Source organism: Uloborus diversus, chromosome 1 (genome assembly GCF_026930045.1).
Source record: "Uloborus diversus isolate 005 chromosome 1, Udiv.v.3.1, whole genome shotgun sequence".
Classification (NCBI taxonomy): domain Eukaryota; kingdom Metazoa; phylum Arthropoda; class Arachnida; order Araneae; family Uloboridae; genus Uloborus; species Uloborus diversus.
Window position 1 is genome coordinate 226,935,649 of NC_072731.1, and position 23,211 is coordinate 226,958,859.

A 23,211-nucleotide genomic window follows, 5' to 3' on the forward strand; every position below is an offset into this window, starting at 1 on the left:
GTTCTGGTAATAAAGTTGACATATGAGCACGATTATAGACTTGTCATAACAATCAACTGAATTTATGATTAGTGATGTCAGAAATTTTATAAAAAGAATGAACTCATATCAGTATGGACATCCATACATAAAGTTACTTTAAGATTGATAATATGGCTCAAAACCAAGGTTTTGAGGATGATGACATCTAAATCACCCTCCTCCAGTTGGACTTTTGTCTATTGCGTTAAAATTGGCAACTATATACTAACTTTTTGCATTTAACACACAAGTGCCGCAAGACTACGAAAACTCATAATTTCGATTAGAGATGGCACGAAGCGCAATTAGACCAAAGTGCTGAATACCGAAGTTTCGGCCAACTCATGGCCAGGGCTTCGGCTGCTCTATATGTTGAGTTTTAGCATTAAATGCACCATAAATGTATATAACATCATGTAATTCTCCACATACTTTACTACTCTTAGTTCTTTTTAGCTAAATCTTTTTTTAAAATTAACTTAGGGGCTCTGCACCCTATTTGCTGACGCTCACCAAATCTCAAAGATTGGTTCGCGGTCTTATTTGATTAGCAAAGATTTAAACCGTCGATTAGAATGAATCAGATGAAAAATTTATTAAAAGACCCTTTGGAATATCCCCTTTTGAAATCCCCTTTCCCAGATTTTCAGCTAACCTGCTTAAAACCTTCTAACTGGGTGTTCTAACTTGCAGAGCTATAGCTGCTAAGGGGCTCCTGAGCATTACAAAACGGCAGTTTTATACGTTTTAAAAGTCGCTTTCAAATTCGTGGTCTCTAACAATATATTTTGCTCTTTAGCTAATTGAATTGGTTTGAGCCTAGGATTTTCTGTTAAAATAGGAACTCTTATATATGTTGTTTTAATTCATTGCGAAAAATGGAACAAGCTTTATTTGATGCAGAAAGAAAATCTCTTTCGAATGACATAGAATGTTAAGGAGGGTGTGTAGGGAATCTATCATTCCTTCAATAGGCCATTTACGTGAAATTTTAGCTTAAATTAACTATAAAAACTAATTCAAAATTAAAAATAAAAAACCCAGGTGCAAACCCCCAGGACTCAAAAGTAATTTTGTACCAAATTTCAAGGCAGTAGGTGCTTTGGGGTCTCCTGGAGGCAGGCCCGCCAAAGACTTCCTTTCACAATCTCTTTCATATTACTAATTTTTAATATACAGATACGCGTATCATCAATTAAGATTTCATTTTTGCTTCACATTGGTAGTACCAAAAAAGCACCGTTTTAAATTTTTCTTTAGAATAAATAATATAAAGCATTATTTACACTATTAAAGGCATGCTCTACAATTAAGTTAATGACCAATTGATACAATCAAATATTAATTTATTATTTCAAGTATCCATCAAGAACTTTTTTTACGATGATCAAGTAATCTGGAATAAATTTTAGCACTTTAATTACTTAGAACAAATATTTAGAACATAGATGTAAGGTGGAGTACTAATGGACTGGTCACCTTCGTGCTTCCTCATATTTTGATTTACACACACACAAAAAAAAAATTAAACTAAAAATGCAGCTTTAGTTTATGTATTAACAGTAATCTGTATGTTTTACAATCCTGGTTGATTGTTGCTATGATAATCTTGATCAATGAGCACAAAATAAGTCAAAATATGTTGAGTTGACAGATTAGGGCATCTATTTAAAAAAATTTAAATATTGTACCTATAACTATGAAATTAAAAAAAATTGAAAACAAATTACATAAAGATGCCCATTGGTCGCATATCCATCCTTGTATATAAATATAAACATTATCATTATAAGTTTCAAAGCTAGGAATATTTGAAAAAATGTTTAATGCATTATATTTGTATGCATTCTTTTTAAACTGAAAATTTTAATAAAACTATAAACAAAATGCAACCCAATGTAAGTTTCAATAGAATATATTGTTAATAAACCTTTTATTAATTGTTGAATGAACTCTGGCTCCAAGGATTCAATATAAACTAATTTTAAAATTAGATATACATTTCTATTATGATTTATCACAAGGTACAATGCTGAAATTAAAAGACAATATCTTATCTTTACTAATAATAAAGCTGAAAGTCTCTCTGTCTGGAGGATGTCTGGATCTCTGTGACGCGCATAGCGCCTAGACCGTTCGGCCAAATTTCATGAAATTTGGCACAAAGTTAGTTTGTAGAATGGGGGTGTGCACCTCAAAGCGATTTTTCGAAAATTCGTTTTTGTTCTTTTTATACTCCGATTTTAAGAACAAAACTATCATCATAAGATGGACGAGTAAATTACGAAATTATCATAACGTGGAACCGTAACATGGGCACAAGCCAATTGGCGAGAAAATTCGCCATACATTATTTGTGAATATACAGACGAACCAAAAGACCTTTTAATTTTTCTATTACGGGCAAAGCCGTGCGGGTACCACTAGTAAATAATAATTGGAAAAGAAAACTTGCAACATAAATTGTTTCAGGCCGAAGGGGCCCAATCACAGCTCACAATTCAGCCAGGTCTGAGCTTTGTTCCATCTCTAATTTCAATAATACTCACATGCTTTGTTTCTAGTATTTCAAATATAATATTTAATTCGTACAAATAAAATAATATTCAAGCATTCCTTAAAATATTATCTTTTAAAATGGTTTTCAGCTATGGCAAAAGCAATATGAACTTTTTCTCGTACTGCCGAGCGTTATTAGTTAACATTAGTCCTATATATCAAATTTAAATAGATCTGGCTACTTTGTGCACTACATTTATTACTTGGAAGTATGCTTTTTCTCTGCAATTTCTTTTAATTATATATACTCAAGCCCTACATTCTGTCATATCATATAACTCAGTGGTGTCCAACTATGTCCCATGGGCCACATCCGACCCGTGAAGCTGATTAGTGTGCCCCATTGCTGTTGTTTTCTTTAAATGCCACAAACCAAAAAAGCACGATAAATGACAATATTAGGAATTCAGGGCCAAATATTTAGAAATTGGTTTCTGAAAAGCAAATACAATCAATAAACAAAGCATCAAGTTATAATACTATTGTTTTTTTTTTCTTTTCTTTTATCATATTTTTTTTAAATTTAGAATTAAAAAAAAATTACATGTGTTCTGGCCTGCGAAAATCATCCTGTAATTTGTGGTGCAGCCCTGGGTAGAAAAGGTTGGGCACCACTGAACTGAGCATCTTGCATGAGTATCAGTAGCGCAGCCAGAAACTGGGGCAAATACAGAAATAACTTTTGGAGGGGGCCCTAAAATTGAATAGCGTCCCCCACCCGTATAATATGTTTCATTCCAAAGTTTTCATGACTTTATTTTTAAATGTTTCTTTAGGATCACTTAAGGCCAATTAATCTACTTTTCGGTACTTAACATTATGCAGTAATATGCTTTGAATGTGGACGCAAAAAAACATTTCAGACGAAATAAATACTAAACCAAATATAATATCACCGAGATACTATAAAATGAACAGTTTCAATTAGGAACATTGTCATTATGATTATAACGAGAGGGCAAGGTTATAAAATAAACTTATATCTCATTTGAGTTTTTATGAATTAATTTACATTTTAATTTAATTAAGAAAATCATAGCTTAAATTAATTTTTAAAGCATTTAATAAAACACATAAGTTTTATTAAAGAATTTAGATACTATTTCTTTGCAATTTCAAACAGTTACTGATTTGTTTTTAAAGCCATGATACAGTGCTGTTTCCATTAACATCATGGTTTTGCAAAGAAGCTACCATGTGATTTCTTTCATTTTGTGTTTTTTACAAGCTGAAAAAGAAATCTGTTAGTTGCAAATAGCTTGCTGGATCGAAATGACTCTTTTAGGCGCATCTACACACTTTTTTAAAACTGTTAATTATTGATTCAATCAAAGAATTAATGGACGAATCGCTATATTCTGTTCCCTTGAATTCGAAACCAGTGAATTGAATATATTTTTCAGCTCTATATTCTGACTCCAGTATTAGTACTTCATTTGCAAACAAAAATGCTTTTGTTCAAAATATGCTTCTTTTTTGTGCTCTTTTTAAATAACTGCAAAAAAATTATGTTTTGAGAAGTCAATTAAAAATAATAAATGAAACAGCTAAATTAATTTATCCTTTAAGGGGGGCCTGGGCCCCTTGCCCCCCCCTCCCAAAAAAAAAATCCGTTACTGGCCAGAAGTACCTACTGGAGGGGTTTTTTTTTGATGTAAAATAACTACTGGAGGGGGTTTTTTGAAGAAAAATACCTACTGGATGGCAATCTTGCATAATATAGACGAACGCGCAATCAGCGTTCACAGAAAATTTTTGGGTCTGCAGAAATTTTTTTTAAACTGCTTATGTTAATTAAATAAATATATATATATTATATATTTATAAATATTTTTTTTTAAAATCCCAGTTTATTTCTGCAAAAGCCTGTTAAAGCACATGTGTGGAAAAAATAATGGTTTTGGAAGTTTTCTTCAGTTGGTGAAAAATAAACAAACTATATGCTATTGCAAAAAAAAAATATTAATTGATTTAAAGCACTTTTTTTTTGTCGCTTTCATGCTTGAATATGAATTTATTTCTGCATTTAAGGGTGAGTTAGGCAAAATAATTATTTGCAGAAAATTTTCCAGTTAGGATTTGTGTTCTCAGAAGGTTTTTCATTTTATCTAAGTCTGCTGGATTTTTTTTTTTTTTTTTTTTTTTTTGATGAAAAATACCTTCTGAAGGAGATTTTTTTAATAAAAAATACTTTCTGAAAGGTTTTTTTTTTAAATCAAAACAGCCCTTTCATATGCTTAAACTACTCTAGGGCAATTCCATGATAAGGTCAACCAGATGATCAAATTTTCAAAATTAAAATTTGTAAACAAATGAGGTGTCATTTTAAAGGTAAAGAGTTGTATATTTTGAAATGCCTGTCTAAAATTTGATCACTTCAGTTATAAATAAGTTACAGCAGGTTAAACCAAGGTCAACATCTTGAGCATTTTCAAACCATATTTGGAGACTCTCGAAGAAATTGTTTTTTTCCAAAAAATACATGCTAATATTATGAATTGAGATGAATAACCATTTAAAGATACAGAGTGTTGCTGGTGATGTTGCAAAAATGTGTCAAAATATAATTCATTTTGATTTGTAAAAGAATTCCTCTGGGGTACATTAAGTGTTTTACGTCCGACACCAAAATGGGCAGTTAATTATGCTGAGTCAATAATTTTAAAGCTACATACATGTATTTTTGGGTACAAAGTAAGAATTTCAATCTCTTTGATGTAACCTATTTTTATTTTGTAACAAGTGAATATCTTTTACTAAAATCTTGGTGTTGGACGTAAAATTTTTTTTACGTCCGACACCGTTACATTCCTTTAAATAACATATGTTTTCAACTGTGTTTCTCCTTTTTTTGCCTTTAATTTCAAAGCTAAAGTGAAACATGCATAAAAAAACAACTTAGTGAATTTATTGTATATACATTTAGGGTTGATAGGAGTAAGTAGGACCCCTTTTGAGAAAAGTCGTGTTGAATGAACGTTGATTAAGATCAAATTTGCCAAAACTATAAGTGTAAAAAGAAATTAGAAACACTAAATGACTGCATCTGTGTAAAGTTGGCTAAGGAAGATCCATTATCAGCATTCAACCCATATAAATCTTGATGGTTTTCTTTCATGTAAGTTTCACAAATAACTAATCACCAGCTTCTGTAGCTGAACTATCAATTCCTACTAAGTCATCACAGTTGTCTTGTATTTCACTAATACAAATATTTCATCAAAGTTGCTTTTGATTTTCAAATCCTCACTGTTGGGGGGGGGGGGGACTACTTATCCCATAGTGTGGGGACGTCTTATAGCAAAATTTTACGGGGTAAGTGGGGCCCCTCCTCTAAAAGTTTTTAATAATATTTTACTCAAAAATTCTGGCTGCAGTATGCACTTTAAGTTAAACTGTACATGAATGCTTAATGATCATAAAAAAATAAATGCTAACCGGGAAACACTTCTTTGAAAAATGCTGCTTAAACTCGCCAAAAAATATTGTTCAGATTTTTTTTTTTTTTTGACTAAGTTCTCTGACCTAGAAAAAAATTCCACTTAACCCAAATATATGCAGAACTAATCACTATGATGAACCATGACATGATCAATGTAAAAAAGTATAAAAACCATATGGATATTTCAGTTTTTGGGGGGTGACTTACCCCAGTGTCCCACTTCCCCAAATCAACCCTACATTTGAATTTACTTGGTAAATTTTGTTTCAGTATATGTAACCTGTAATTTACATATTTATAACTGTAATCATTATTATGTATTTACATTTAAGAGCAATAGTTTACGTCCAATATGAACAATTTACGTCCGACACCAAGCTAAAAATATTTTTTTAAATAATTTTATTCCTTTAATATCATTTGCAAACTGTGATATATACTTCAATCATAAGTGTACTCTAGAATTATGATGTTTTAAAAATTAAAATGCAAGCCAATTCACAGACTTTTAATAATTTTTAAGTGAACCATCAATTTTACTATTTGTGTGTTAACCTCCGACACCAACTCATTAATTTTTTTTTTAATTTATACTTTAGGGATCTATTTTGAAAAACTAACATGATTTTTTATTCAGTGGGATGTAGTAAGTATCTTGGAAATAAATTTGATCATTTTGGAAAAGTTTATATTTGGTAAATGGAATTAAAACTGAGAAATGTTTCTTCATTTTTTACGTCCGACACCATGGAATTGCCCTGTATTAAAATTTGCATTTATGTTAAAACCAATGGCTCCCCCCCCCCCCCCCAAAAAAAAAAAATCCATAGACTCGAGAAAAAAGAGTAAACTTACAGTAAGAACTTAATCAACCAGCATTTTTGAGAAAAAATGTCATTAAACACAAGCATATTACATTTCAATGCGTTACGTAAAATAATCGTATACCGATTCGTAAAGTGTAAACCGCATCAATACCGAATTTGATTTCTGTGTTTTCTCACATTTTCTTTTCACTTATTCTACATTAAAAATAAAAACACCACAACAACTTTGCGTGAACAAGATTTACTTGAAAAAGAGCACTTATCGCACTCATAAAGTAGATTTCTAATAACGAAATTTTTCACTTTTCACGGTAGTGGCAATGGGGTTACCCAAGTTGATTTCTACGACTTGAGTGATCAAAATAAAAATAACATACCATCGTAATAATAACAAACACGCTTCTTTGAATGAGGAGCGGTCATTTTCTTTATTTTACAATTATTATTGCTTAAATACGAAATCCCAAACACAGGAGTCCTTTTCCTCCGTTTTTCGTACTGAAGCGAACCGGTATGCTGCCAACTTTACATTATTAAAAGCGAATAACAAAGTAATAAATTGCTCCACATCAGCGCGGTCGCAAAATTGTCCCCGTTTTAAGATCGAAACCGAATTCTGTCAACTAAAAATTATGAAAATTTTCAAAATGAGAACAAGATCTATAGAGTATAAATTTGGATTTAAGTGCACAGAGCAAAGTTTATGTGGTGAAGATATTGCTTAAAAGGGAGTCCCTAGAAATGGCTTAAATAGAAAAAAAAGAGTTAAACCAGAAGAATAATGTACGAAATGAAATTCCGAATAAGGATACGGATACTGGAATAAGAATCATATAATCATATACGTGGTTTTAAAAAAGGAATTAGTGCTCGAGTGTAATAATATTTCTTTCGGTTTGTTACATTATATGAGGCAGCAATGTCAGTGAAGAAATTTTAATTTCTGGATCCATAATTTTCCTTATTGGAACGTTTCAATTTCACTAATTCCAGCTTCCTCTTTGTTAAAAGGATTATGTATTATTTGTGTATTTACTTGTATGCGAAAGACAAACGTTATTAAATTCTTTCATCCCCCTTCCTTACCCAAATATCTTGGAGGACAACTACCTCTCAACTAGTAGATTTCCCGAAATTTATGCAGCTGTATGGATAGATATGGCTCTAATTCATTTTATGATTTCTTTTACAATTAATGGTATGATTAATTACTTATAGAAATGTGTTTTGAAAAGTCAAGAGAGATGATACATCCATTTTTGTTGTAAGTTTAAACGATTTTGTGATTTAAATCATTCAATTTAACCCTAAAACTCATATAACTACTATCGAGGTTAATATGTGGCTTGATAGTTTGCATTTTTCGGCGACTTGTATTTATAATCACTTGTGGTTTTTGAAATAATATAATTTTACAACTACTTCTGTTCAATCATCTATTTGTATAGGAGCTGAAAGACTTGGCTTGAAAGATTTGTCTTGTAAACAGTGCTAATTCAAAACATAAGCACGAAAAATAGTTATGTATTTAAAACGAATCATTATTATCCTTGTTATTCAAACATAATAAAACTATTCCACAGTTTATCTCTATCACTTCCATCTCAAAATACTAATATTTCGCTTTTCCTGACAGCATTCATTTCCTTGGTAAGAAAAACCAAACGTACAAATTAAATTTTGACGTTGATGATCAAGTGAGATGTTAATTTCAAACTGAATAATATACAGTTGAAAACTTTAGAGTATTACTCATTTAATTTAAAAAGAGAAAATTTACAAACTGGTTTTAGATTGTGTATAGTTTTGCTTTTGACATTCCCATTTATGCATTTGTATATATAATGATTATTAAGCATGTGTTTTTTTTATAATGTACTTTAAAATTATTCTCATGTATAGTTCTGCCTCTATTTCAGAGTTTCTCTTTTTATTTGGATCTCATCAGAGTTGATAGATTTTTGATATTGTGGTAACTTCATTTTATCCTTGACTGCCTTGTCAAATATTTGTTACTGCTATTGCAATAAAATTAAGTAAAAGCAAGCCGCTCATTTGCTTACTACATTGAGCAAGCCCCTCAAATACCTGGGGCGAATACTACATTGAACAAGCCCCTCAATGTAGTGTTTGCCCCAGGTATTTTTAGGTCTCCCATATAGTGCTTCAAAACAAAGTTTTAATAAGTAACTATTTTCAAATGATTTTTAGAATCCCTGGAGATTAAATAATCTGCTTTTAAGTACATACACTAATACGAATATCTTTAACATTTAAAGCCATTTAAATACTCAACCCTATATAATTTCATTGAGATGCTGTGCTATAAAATGAAAGGTTTTAATTAGGATCATTGTCACAATGATTGAACAGGAGGGGATGGGATTATTGAATAAACCCATACCTCATTTATTTTTTGTGAATTAATTTTTATTTTAACTCTAAAATATTACGTGATTAAGAAAATCGTAGCTTAATAATTCAGAAATCATTTCTTTGTAAATTTCAAAGCAGTTGCTGATTTGTTTTTGTAAAGCCATGATACGGCTGAGATAACACTTTGATACCACATGCCTTTTCCATTGACATTATAATTTTACCAAGAAATTATGTGATTTCTTTAATTTTGCATTTTTTTGTAAAATTATTATTATTATTATTATTTTGAACTTGGATCTTCATTCAAAATTAGAAACTCTGTTTAATTTTGAATATCAATAACATCTCTTATATTGATATTTGTAAGTTCAGTGAAAATTATTTGTGATTTGAAAGATTCTAGTGTCTGTTTATAATTACTTGAAAAAAATGTCAATGTGCAATATACCATACAGCCGGTTTTTCTAATCAAGAATGTTTGCAGTGTTTCTATGATTTACTGGGAAATTGAATAAGAGCATTTAAAAGTAAAAAAAAATAGTTTCAAAATTCCTAATAAAATTCGGTGTATGTAATATTAATTACACATTGTTAAAATTTATCCAGTTATTAATTTTTATTGATTAATAATATATATTTACAGAACTGCTCCAAAAGTACTGTTGTCTGTTCCAAAATGGCAATTTTTCTGCTCTGAAAGGTTTTCCAAAGCTAATTGATATCTGCATCTTATTATTTTGGATTTTTTTCTTTTTTAGAAACATTCTACCATTGGTGTGGTATTAAAAAAACACGCAACCTAATTTTAATTGTAAAAATAGGGTTATTTAAGGGTCAATCCATTTGAAATCACCCAAAAAGAGTAAAATTTGTTGCTCAACATTTTTTATTTTCCTGATTCTTTTATCATGGATTACCTATAGGTAGACATTAACAAAACTGCAATTGAAAAAAATTTACTAGCTATATTTTTTATTTGGCAGCCATTTTTAAGATGGAAATTTGGCAAATTTGACAAAAAACAGAGTTTGCGGAAAATTGTATTGCCAATTCATTTTTAAAGATATCAAAATAATTTAAAAACCAGTGTGTTAAGCATAAAATGTCCTTTAAATAGACCATATTTTTATTTTCCTATCATGCAGGAAAGTCAGTTAAACTTTTTCTCTAAAAATTCGGAAAAAAGTTAACAATCACTAATTTTTGAGAGCGTAAATTTTTAGGAAGGAAAAGAGACTCAGCAATATTATTTTATTTCTGTGTTTGAGTACTCATAGTACTACCAACAGCATAAAGTTTAGTCTTTAGAATGAACTAGTTTTTTTTCTACGGCTTTTCAAAAATGTCCAAAAACACGTGAATGCCAATTTTCGTAGGTCAATATCTGAAAAGGGACTGAATGAAAAAAAGTGAAAATTTTATAAAATGTTCTTAATACTAATAAGAATATCTCACAAAAAATTATGACTGATATTCAACTACGTTTTGAGTTATAGAGTTGTGAATTTCAATAAAAACGCTACCTTTTTAAATACACTCGTGCAATGCTAAAGTAACAACTATAGGCTTAAAATTATTTAAACTGGCAAAGTTAGTTGATGCTTAAGTTAATAAAGTATCAACACATTGTTCATTTCTTCTTTTTTAAAAATACAGGACTGTAGTAGTAGTACTACCGGTAAAATGCTTGAACTTGCTCATATGTTTTATATACTACACTGTCACAAACTATAACACACACTAATGTTTTTCTATATATCTTTATGTAAAACTTGTAACTACTTGGCAGCTGTAATTTTGATTAAAGAGTTAAACAAATATGATATCTCATTGCACAGTTTATCAGTTATGTTGTGTGTTCTTCCAGACATTGTTGTGAGCTCCAATGAAGTAACTTTACGTACTATTTTTTTTTTTTTTGCGGGTACCCAAGCAGTATCATTTTTTGACAGTTGAAAGGCAGTTTTTGGTCCAGAAGGATGAAAGAAATGCACCAAAATATCATTGTTACCTTCACTTTTGTCTTCAACTTTTCCAAGCCACCACTTCTCATCGTATATACAGGCAACAAAGTCATTATTTGTGAAAGACGACACATTTGTAAATAATATTGAAGTCTGATGATCATCAAATCTCGAGCCTGTGGAAGTAACAAAGCACCTTATTTCATTGTTACTTAAGGGAATATATCTGTGATAGCCTCTTGTACCTTTCACTGTTAAACAACATTCAAATCTCTCGGTCAGTGTTGTTTCCATTCGCTCAATTTCAGCTGAAGAAACATATACATATTTGATTCCAGTAATGTTGTTCCGACAGTATTTAAACATGTCTTGTGGAGTCAGGATTTGATCTGTATAAGGTCTTTGGAGGGATGCTCGTGTTACTTCTCGCTTTGTTGTTCCGCCAATCCCATCACAAGAGTTCTTCCCATGTGATGAGGCAAAGAAATTCCACTCGGCTTGCACACCATAATCGTTTTTGTGTTGGCAGACATTCACAAAGTTTTTCTTATTTTTTTATTGGCTGCTTGCGCCATCGCTGAAGTACACAACCATTTCAATATTTGGTATAATTTTCTTGATTTCCCTGATGAGGTGCTGTTGAAATGTGTACACAGCAGTTGTATTATGATCGAGGTGGTCGCTAATAACACGAATAGATTTGCAACTCACCGTTCCTTCCTTTTTGTAGTATATTACAAATGGATGAAGACTTGCTTGTGTATTAGTCCAATGAAAACTTTGGGAATTGATGTGATATACTCCACCCTTGGCGACTTTTTCCTGTTGGCGCCAAGAAAGCGTCGCCAAGAAAACGATGTATGACGACATATGTCATACATCGTTCTTAGCGATGCTATTTTAGCGCCAACAGGAAAAAATCAGATAAAAAAACTTGATCAAAGCACTTCAGAACACAATATATATAAAAACAACATAAAAGCACAACAAAAAACATCACGAATATATGCTTCAAAAATGTACAGGGCCGGGGTTTTTTGTAAACATATTAAAATACAATGAAATAAATTATTGTATTAATTACAAGTCGAAATTAATGCATTAATTGTTTTTTCATCATTTCTCCGGGATACGAGCCCTCGGTCTCATAGTACTTTCGTAATGAGACCTCGGCTCGCCGGCCCTGCCTCGGTCTCATTACGAAAGTACTATGAGACCTCTGGCTCGCCAGGACCTCGCTCTGCTCGGTCCGTTATCCCTCCGACTGTTAATATACATTACAGTCGGAGTATGGTCACAATTATGTATATTATGCATATTCATGTGTATGTACACCCAAGGGTGGCTCCTTCCGTTCAGTGTACAATAATGACACAGTTTTAAGTGTGAAATATGCACCATTATTGTGCAGATTTATTAATAAAATTCAGCATTTTTAAGAGTACAACCGAAAGAACTTTCAATTGTTAACATAAAATTCAGTACCTAAAGGAGGCACGTTAATGCCTAAATAATTCGTGGCATCGATAAGAATTAACTTTTAGAACAAAATAACCGAACTATTTTTGTAAAATTAATTAACATACAGTAAAAATAAAGTTAAAAGCTACAAGAACCCCTCAAGGATTTGTAAAAAACAAAGAATTTCCGAATTGAGAATTTTTATGTGAATTCTAAAATAAAGAACTTACCTTTTTATGGTATAAATCCTCACACTCAGTCCAAAACAAAACATCATCTGACAATGGCGCGTTACAGATACACACCACGTTGGAGTTAACTTTTAATTAACCTTCAAGTTTGAAGAAACTGGCATTTTCTAATGTTTTTACTTCAAAACACAACTACTGAATCTAAACTAACACAAAATAAGCATTCCTGTAAGGTATATTGCACAAAACAACACGTATCTCTCCTGCGTAAAACCAAGAACCCAAGTAAACAAGTTCGAACAAGTTTGCCTTCGCGTTGCCAACCGCAGGTTAGTTTCACCAGGGATGCCATGCTTAAAAATTTATCGCCTCATTGGCGAGAAAAATATTTCAATTTTGTGCAAAAAATCGGATGTCGCCAAATGGGAGGGGGGTATATCACATCTGTACCAAACTTTGTATTTCGTCCTGCACTGTGAATGTGAAGTTTTCTGAAAAATCACCAATCACTAAACAGTGGTTATCTTCCAAGTTTTCTTTAGTTTCCCTGAAATGTTTAGCTTGAACTTTTGATATAAAATGATGGGATTTTAAAAGAGTAAGCTTATCAATAAGAGAATGCAGAAACTCTTCACTGGACATTACTTGTGTTATGAGCTCAGCTCTATCGGTTGGCACCCATTGTTTGAAAGCAACTTCATCAGGCAGATTGTCAATTTGATTTTGTAAGAGATCAAGCAGGGTATCTGGTCCAGGACATTTTGAACAGGTGTCAAGCATACATTTTTCATTTTCAATATCACATACCATGAAAGCTATGAGGTCTTTATAATTTAAATTAAGCTTTGCTCCTTCTATCATAAGCTTTGTGTTTTGGTGATGTTTGCAAACACATACACTATGAGTTCCTGATGAACCCGGAAGAACGCACCACTTTGGTCGGAAAGCGCAAAACATAGAGCGACCAATTTTGTGATTTGGATATTTCTGTTTATATATGCTGTAGAGTTCGTTGAGTGAGAGAAGAATTAACCTTTTCTGTTTTTGCACCTTGACATTGTCAATCATAGTTGAAACATATTCCTTTTTACCAGGGCATAAGCGACTATTTTCGTCATCTTCGTAAAACTCTTTAACACAGTTAATAATAGCTTCACTTATTCGGTTGCCCTGTCTTTTTGAAAGATGTGGCAAAATACCTTGATCCTTTACTAGCTGCCTAGTTAACTTTACCATGTATTCAGATGCACCAAAGTCCTCAACTATTTTTTTCTTTGACCATGATCTTGGCAGTAGACTAATTATCTTAATTTTATCATCTTTACTAGACACTTTGAATTTTTCTTTTAGTTTAGTAATGAGTGCGTAGTACTCACTAATTGAAGTATCTGTTTCATTTAAACTCTGTGTTTCTAAGTCATTATGGAAAGATTCATCCAATTTTTGCTTGACTGTGCTTGTAATTTTATCAGTTTTTCTTTGCAAAGCTGACAGTCGTTGTTCTGTGTTAAGCTTTGTTATTTTACATAAAGGAGACAATTCCAAAGTTTCACAAATGGATTCCAATTGATACAACGGATTCTCCTCTACTAATTCAAAAGGGTCAGGAAGAAATTCAGGATCATCCTCAGCATTATTTTTTTCATCTTCGGGCAGTTTTTCTACAAAAATTTTTGATGCGCAATTTGAACATAGAGCTTGTCCAGGAATTATTTCAATGTTCATATTTTTACTTTTGGAAAGGTGTTCAATTAGTATTTTACGCAAACCGTTTTTGATTGGCCTTTTGTGGCTACCAAATGGGTCACAGCATTTTTTCCCAAAAATGTGGTTGTACTTGTGTAAATATTTATCTCTGTGGTAATGACAAATATTAGTAATTTCATTTGAAATTCTTAATTTTAGCAAACATTGTTCTTCAGATGGCAAGTCACATACCTTGATCAACTCTTTAGGTACTTCTTTGTTGTAGTGTTGTTTATGACACTGTTCACTTATTAGTTCACCCACAAAACAACTCATACCGAATACTTAAACAATCAATTAAATTCTTGAAAGCTAATATTAGGTGGATTTAAAAAACCACAATAATGCAAACAGAAAAATACAATTCCAAAACTACACTCTACAGCAGGACATGTTCACTAGTCAAATAACTATCACCAACTGAACCTCATCCATACCAAAGCATGTCACCTTGGAGTCTAGACTTGTGAGCACCAGAAAAGATCTTGACTGTACAAGCAGTTGCAGACTACTTTTTTTTTTTTTTTTGCCTCTCTTACACCAATAGATTTAAACCCCAAAAACCATAAAAAATAAACAAGAAAAACAAAGATTGGCAAATGAATGCTTGAGTCAGATTTACTGAACAAGTAAATAACCAAAAAAGAGAGAAGAAAGTGAAAAATCCATGCTTTTGACAACAGTATCTTTCGAATTCTTCCATGGCAAAAATAGCCATTATTTCTTTCTTTTTTTTCATCTGTTCTTTGATATACCAGTAAAAGCAAGAAAATTTAATTTAAACTAGAGTATATAAATAATTTTATCCCATGTCATTATTATGTTTTCATGATAGAACGATTTTTATTAAAAGAAATATAAACTTTTTAAAATGCTAGAATTGCTCAAGAATGTTTAATTGGATACGTTAGATAATATGAAAGAAATCAGTGTTGATGGTGGATTCTACTAAAATCAGATCATCTATTACAAGGCTCTTGTTTAGATTACCTGCATTTAAAGATAGATTTAAAAATAAAAAATAAAAAAAGAAAGAAGAAAACCACACAACACTTCACAGAATTAAAATTTTTCTTCCCAGCTGCTGTGGTGAATATTAGCTTAAGATGCTTTATGGGCGAGTTGTTGTTGTTGTTTATATTAACAAATGTTTTTGGCAGTATTATATATTATAACTTGAGCTGCATTTAAATATAAACTAAGTAAATTATTTTTAAAACTCTAAATAATAATTTATTGATTTAAGCATCAACTAACTTTGCCAGTTTAAATAATTTTAATCCTATAGTTGTTACTTTAGCATTGCACGAGTGTATTTAAAACGGTAGCGTTTTTATTGAAATCCACAGCTCTATAACTCAAAACGTAGTTGAATATCAGTCATAATTTTTTTGTGAGACATTCTTATTAGTATTAAGAACATTTTATAAAATTTTCACTTTTTTTCATTCAGTCCCTTTTCAGATATTGACCTACGAAAATTGGCATTAACGTGTTTTTGGCCATTTTTGAAAAGCCGTAGAAAAAAAACTAGTTCATTCTAAAGACTAAAACTTATGCTGTTGGTAGTACTATGAGTACTCAAACACAGAAATAAAATAATATTGCTGAGTCTATTTTCCTTCCTAAAAATTTACGGTCTCAAAAATTAGTGATTGTTAACTTTTTTCCGATTTTTTAGAGATAGAGTTTAACTGACTTTCCTGCATGATAGGAAAATAAAAATATGGTCTATTTAAAGGTCATTTTATGCTTAACACACTGGCTTTTAAATTATTTTGATATCTTTAAAAATGAATTGGCAATACAATTTTCCGCAAACTCTGTTTTTTGTCAAATTTGCCAAATTGCCATTTTAAAAATGGCTGCCAAATAAAAAATATGGCTAGTAAATTTTTTTCAATTGCAGTTTTGTTAATGTCTACCCATAGGTAATCCATGATAAAAGAATCGGGGAAAATTAAAAATGTTGAGCAACACCGACTGGGTGATTTGAAATGAATTGACCCTTAACTGTTTTTAACTATGTTGATAATTTCAAACAAAAATCATAACACAAGTAGAACATTGCAAATAGGGAATATTTTATGGCAGCAAATTTCACTGCTGAATTTCGAACAGAACAATATCGAAATGCATTTTCAAATGCTGTTCTCTTTATATTTTGCTCAGAAAGCTTTGTACTTTTTGTGTTTTATTTAGAAAATAATTTTTAAAAAGAAGGAAAAGGGAAAACTTGGAACACATTTGAACAAAGTTGAGAAATAACGAAATTGTTCACATGTGTCTTCTCCGCCTTTCCCTTCTTTCCCCTGCAACATTCTTTTTCCAATCTGTTGTTCCTACATCTAATGGAACTCATTATCTATGTGCCATATTTGATATTTTTGATTTCTCTTCTGTTTTGATACCATAAGCCCCTGTACAGTTAAAATTCAAAATTAATCATTTTTAAGTAAACATCATACAAATGACCCCCCCCCCCCCCCACCCACCCAGCAGTGATTGATACTTATTTTTAACCCGTAACAGGGGAGGTGAAAAAGTAGGACATAACGGGACGTGAGGTCTCTAAGACCGCTCTACTTTCAGATTTTTTTAAAAATCGTATAGTTAAGATACATTCCTGCAACTTCCCTTAAGTGCTGTTTGTACTTTTATTAGCACAGGAAAAAAATATTTTTGAATTCTGAATTAAAATATACCTTTTCCGATGAAATTTTACTAGAGCCTTAAGATTTTTCAAGAAAATTCATATTCTTTAGTAAATATTTTACTACTCGTAATAAAATTAATCTATTATTTATCAATGATTTTGTTTTAAGTGTTTAATATATACAGAACATTTTAATACCAGAAAATTGATTATATCACATTACAAGAAAATTTAGACAGTCTTTTAACTATAAGTATTTTGCTTCGTATTTCCAGGAATAATTCTGCCCTTATTGTCCCTAAAACATCATTGCGTATTTTTTGAACATATCAAACAACTCTCAACTTCAGCTTGCATTTCTTCTGCATAATGTGGGTAAGATGAAGGAACTCCTATTTAAACGGTTCGCCATGTCTGCTACTGCCAAAAATTGTAACACTTAAGGTGAAGTGCGGTCTGACAGACCACTTCTAAAGAATGCAATGAAATTTAAACCAGATGCACTCACCAAAAGATGCTGATAAGTAGAGACGTACCGAGTAGCACTTTGGCCGAGTAGCCGAGTACCGAGTACTCGGCCTTTCACTACTCGGCCGAGTACCGAGTTACCGAGTACTCGGCCTTTTACTACTCTGCCGAGTTACCGAGTACCAATTATGTTTTAAGTAGAACCACTGACACACATGTGATGAATTTTGAACTTATTGGAATAGTATTATAGACCTCCTTGTCCATATAATAGTTTTTAAAACTAAATTCCAGCTGAAATTTAAGTACGCATTACATAAACAATTTTGTTTGTGTCAAAAATTTTACAAAAAAATTTTGTTTTTAAATAAATAAATAAAAGGTATGATAATCAAGTTGGAATTAAAACAAATTACAGTAAAACCCCTCTAATGCAGATACTAACAGGACAATTTTTTTTTTTTTTTTTGTATACCTTTTTTGCATAATTTTTAATAAATAAGTTTTATTTACTTTGGGGACATTAAAATAAAGATTTATTCCATTGAAGCATTACAAACTTCATTATTCTCAAAATTTAAATTTGACTTATAAGTTTTAATTGTAAATGATTGCAGAATATAATGCTTGCTCTTTTTTTTTTATAAATTTTAGTATCTGTCTTGGACAATATTCAATTTTTTAAAACTACTCGGTATTGGCCGAGTATCTGATCAGAATTTCGCCGAGTACCGAGTACTCGGCAAATTGGCCGAGTAGGCCGAGTACCGAGTAGTTACCGAGTACTCGGTACGTCTCTACTGATAAGCAAAAGGGGTGTTCAAGGTCACAAAACAAAAAGCTATTGGGAAAAACCATTCAATCAGACTGAATATAAAATAGGGGTGATCCGATGAACTCTTGAGCGGTCTGTGAGACCGCACCTCCCCTGTTATGGGTTCGAAAAACAGACTTGCCAACTTTCCGGATTTAGCCCGGTAATGCCGAATTTTTGCCGCGTCTTCCGGGTAACCGGATTTTTGTGATTTTTTTTCCGGAATTCCTCTAATTTTTCCATCGGTAATCAAAAGAACATGTACGGATTCGAATTTTCTTTCGTTGTGGAAGGAGACGTTCCTTTACTTAGCGCGACACCGCGAGCCTGCTATTGGTTCACCCTTCTAACGATCACTATTCAACATGACATCATAGATCGCTCCGTGGCAGCGCCAAATTCAACGCTGTTCCCCGTTGTTGGTGACCCTAAATCTTTCCACTCAGCAGGATGGTTTGAAATGTTTTGCATCGTGCCAAATAGACACGTTTAGTGTGACGTCAGGGGTTGCCAGAAACATGGGGAAGTTTCCAATCATGCCGTTGCTATGCGCGTTGCTAAGGGAGAATCAGCATAGGATCTTCGTACAAATAGGGTTAGAGCGATCTTTAATTGATGGTTTTTTGCAAATTAAATGCTTCAAAAATTTTTTTAGTGGTTTCAAGTTACATATAAGCCACCCATAGACATCATTTGATGAGTATCGATAGTTTTTACTTGTGAATCGGGTTAAAATTCGGCAATACATAGACTTATGTGGAATACAAGTGTTTTTTCTAGAGTTATACACTCTTCTTATTATTATTTCTTTTTCTTTGGGGGGAGGGGGACAGGTCCGCCATTTGAGAGGGTCAGGAGAGGCATTGCCCCTCTCATGCTTTTGGAAAATAACTGTATTTCTATAAATTTGGTGTAATTTTTGCTGTTTTTCGACACAACATACATTGACTATTTGCCTTTTGCACGTATCCTTCTAGAAAATTTGAAATATCATGCCTTGGGGGGGGGGGGAGATTTTTCTTTTAAAATTTAGTTAATTATTATTTTATTTATTTATTTTTATTTATTTATTTATTTTTTTTTTTTTGACGAAGAGGAGTAGTTTTAATTGAATTGTATGCATTCTTTTCTTTTGAAGACGAGATGCCATGTCAGCCTAGTCAGATACCTGGAGGGTGGAGGATATTTCTCCATTTGTTCCAGAAATAATTCATATTTTAATAAAGCTCCATTCCTTCGGGCTCTTTGGGGGTAAGGGAGAATAGCTTGTTTTTTTTCCGAATTGTCACGAGTATTTTATTTTATTTTATTATTTTTTTGTATTACGAGGTGGGGGATTTTTACTTTACCCTACTTGTTATACATATTTTTTATATCAATATACATATAGATTGAAAATTTCAGTTTGTTCTACTATTTGCAATGCATAGTTCAATTAAATTCTTTTTTTCTTCGGGGGGAGGGGATATTTCTTCTTCTCGCGTAATTTTAAGTAATTGCTCTTTGGGGGAGGGCAAGGATACACATATTTGTTTTTTTTTCTAGTTTCAATGGGAACTTTATCAATTTCTTCAAGCTAGTTTTTATTGCTGTTCAGAATAGAGCTCAATTGGAGTTTAGCTTAAATTATGTGTAGGTTCTCGCAGAGGAAAAACTTTTAAATTAAAATATCCCGATCAAACTCGTATTAGGATAAGGACAATGTAACCTAACATCTCCCTCCCCCCCGAAAAAGAAAATGTCAATGCAAACAAGCAATACAATCGAGAAAAGTAAAAATTCTCCTTCCGAAAACAAAAAATAACTTGTACCATTAAAAAAAAATCCTGCCCGAAGAAAATAATTATAATCTAATTCTTTCAAAGCTTTAAACAAGATTAAAAAAAAAAAAACCTTCCTTGTCCCGTCATTTCAAATTTTTCTATGAAGGGGGTGGGGGTAGAGGTGTATACTGGTATTTTTCTTTGGTAGCCAGTGGCTACCAACACCAAAAACTTTGGTAGCCACTTCAAATTTTTGGTAGCCAAACATACACCCACATATATATATATATACAGAAAAGCACCGTTTATACATTTCTCTTTGTTACATTTTTTGAATTGGTCCCTGCAGAATCCAATACATTTTAATGCATACCTATTGTACGTTTTTCCCCTTATACACTTTTTTCATACAGTCCCTTCAAAAACGTATAAACTCTGCTTCACTGTACATATATTTTATATATCTATGTATTAAAAATCTTAGCACAATAAAAATCAGTACCAGTGAAGATTGGTAAGTATTTTCCTTCTCTCATTGAAGAAATCTGAGAATGATTTGGATTGAAATAGGATGGAGGAACACATTAAGTTAAAAATCTAATATTTGTTTGACCTACTGGTTTCACTTTTCATGGAATCCCCCTAGACAACATATTTGCAAATTTAAATTTGTAGGACCAAATTTTAAAATTCAAAACCACATAATAAAAACAAACTAGAAAAATATTTGTAGTTTGCGAACAAATGGTTATTTTAAAAATCTGAATTAGAATTGAACTAATAATAAAGTAGCTATCCACTACTCTAGAAATCTGCCTATCAACATACGACATTTAGTATCGTTTATAGAAATAATACATTTCAAATTCAACAGCAAAAAAAATATGTTTAGATTTAATATTTTAGGATAAAATTAAATTGATTAAAATAAAGCTTGTAAAAATAAATATATGAACAGGATTTATTACTTTTTAGTTATTAAAATATAACTTTCAATTATCAAAACTTCTGAAGTATTTAAAAAATGCAAAAAGATTAGCAAAACTGGTGTGCAATGTCGGCACGTTTCCCGAAAATAATTGCATTTATTATTTATTAAAATAAAACTTAAAATAAGCTGACAACTTCCGACTGCTAAAAAAATTAAAATATGTTGGTACAAGATGCAAAAGGAAATCTAAAGCACAAGATGCAATTATCCTCAAAGTGCGATTCCAAAGTTAGCATGGCTCCAAAAATAAATTCTTTTATTAAAATGGAACATAAAACAAGCTAATCTAAGGTAGCACACATCAAAATAACTTTTGCTTATCAAAAATATGAAGACAATTGTACAAGATGCAAAAAGATTGAAAATTCAACCACGAGGTGCAGCTCCCCGCGAAGTGCGATTACAAAGGAAGCATGGCTTCAAAAATAAATTCTTTTATAAAAATAGAACATAAAAGAACTAATATAAGGTTGCATTTATCTAAATAACTTTCGGCTGTCAAAAATATTAAGATATGTATAAGATGCAAAAGGATTTAAAACTCAACCACGTGGTTATAGTTATCCGCGAAGTACGATTACAAAGAAAGCACGATTCCAAAAATAAATCAAGTCTTTTAAATAAACATAAAAATAAGCTAATTTAAGGCAGCCTGTGCCAAAATAACTTCTGATTATCAAAAATATTAATATCTGTACAAGATCCAAAGGGATTGAAAACTCAACCACGAGGTGCAATTCCCCGCAAAGTACGATTACAAAGGAAGCGTGGCTTCAAAAATTAATTCTTTTCTTAAAATGGAACATAGACCAAGCTAATCTAAGGTAGTATACGTCAAAATAACTTTCATTTGTCAAAAATATTAAGAAATGAACAAGATCCAAAGGGATTGAAAACTCAACCACGAGGTGCAATTCCCCGCAAAGTACGATTACAAAGGAAGCGTGGCTTCAAAAATTAATTCTTTTATTAAAATGGAACATAGACCAAGCTAATCTAAGGTAGTATACGTCAAAATAACTTTCATTTGTCAAAAATATTAAGAAATGAACAAGATGCAAAACTATTGAAAACTCAACCACGAGGTGCAGTTCCCCGCGAAGTACGATTACAAAGGAAGCATGGATCCAAAAATAAATCCATTCATTAAAATCAAACACGAAATAAGCTAATTAAATTTAGCCTGCGCAAAATAACTTCCGATTTTAAAAAATATTTTTAATATTTACAAGGTGTAAAAGGATTGAAATCTAAATCACGAAGTGCAATTTTTCGCACGAAGTAATGGCTCCCTAAATAAAAAGTCATGAAAATTAAACATTAAATAAGCTAATTTAACGCTGCATCTGTCAAAATATTTTCAGATTGAAAAAAAAAAATATTATATTAAAATATTTGCAAGATGTAAAAGGAACAAGGGAAGCATATTTTCGCGAAGCAAGTCGTGAAAAGTTTCATGACACCGGTGTAAGTCGGCCACTTTAAAGTAATTTGGTACTTCTAAAAATTGATTTTTAAATCGATAGCGTATTATACAGCAGAAAAATAATGTATTTGGTAACATGTTTAGTTTGTTACATACGTTACAGTAATCTTTCCAAAAAAAAAAATTTTTTTTCTATAATAATGAAAAATGAACTGACTTGATGCTGGTTGTCTTCGTTTTGAAGAACTGAAATAAAGTTTTGGAAGATGTATCCAATTTTATTCTCTTTGAGCTACCTCTACTCGCCATTTTCAACCTTTTAAAAAGTCATCAGAATTAGCTACGCCGCCGTATTTACGTTTCCCCTCCTCAGGCACTGCAGATGCTGCGGTGTTGACCTTGATTGGGTTCGGGGATCATGTCTACTGGACCGCGGGGGGGGGGGGGGTTCAGTTTTCACCCCCCCCCCCCCCCCCGAACAATGCTCTAAGCCCCGAACGCAG

The 23,211-nt window shown here is 31.8% G+C and overlaps 2 protein-coding genes across 3 annotated transcripts in view; one reads left to right on the top strand and one right to left on the bottom strand.

Moving 5' to 3' along the window:
* LOC129225420 (histone deacetylase 2-like) overlaps positions 1 to 7,355 on the bottom strand; it is a 42,415-nt gene extending 35,060 nt beyond the window's left edge. The window contains exon 1 of the mRNA XM_054859918.1: positions 7,227 to 7,355. Coding sequence (XP_054715893.1) covers positions 7,227 to 7,272 — 46 coding nt within the window. The 5' untranslated portion in view covers positions 7,273 to 7,355. The remainder of the gene's footprint in view (positions 1 to 7,226) is intronic.
* Positions 7,356 to 7,978: 623 nt separating this feature from the next.
* Positions 7,979 to 23,211, top strand: part of LOC129225436 (tyrosine-protein kinase Src64B-like) — a 48,229-nt gene continuing 32,996 nt past the window's right edge. For both annotated transcript variants that reach the window (XM_054859919.1, XM_054859920.1), the window contains exon 1: positions 7,979 to 8,113. The gene's annotated coding sequence lies outside the window, so the exon portion shown is untranslated. The remainder of the gene's footprint in view (positions 8,114 to 23,211) is intronic.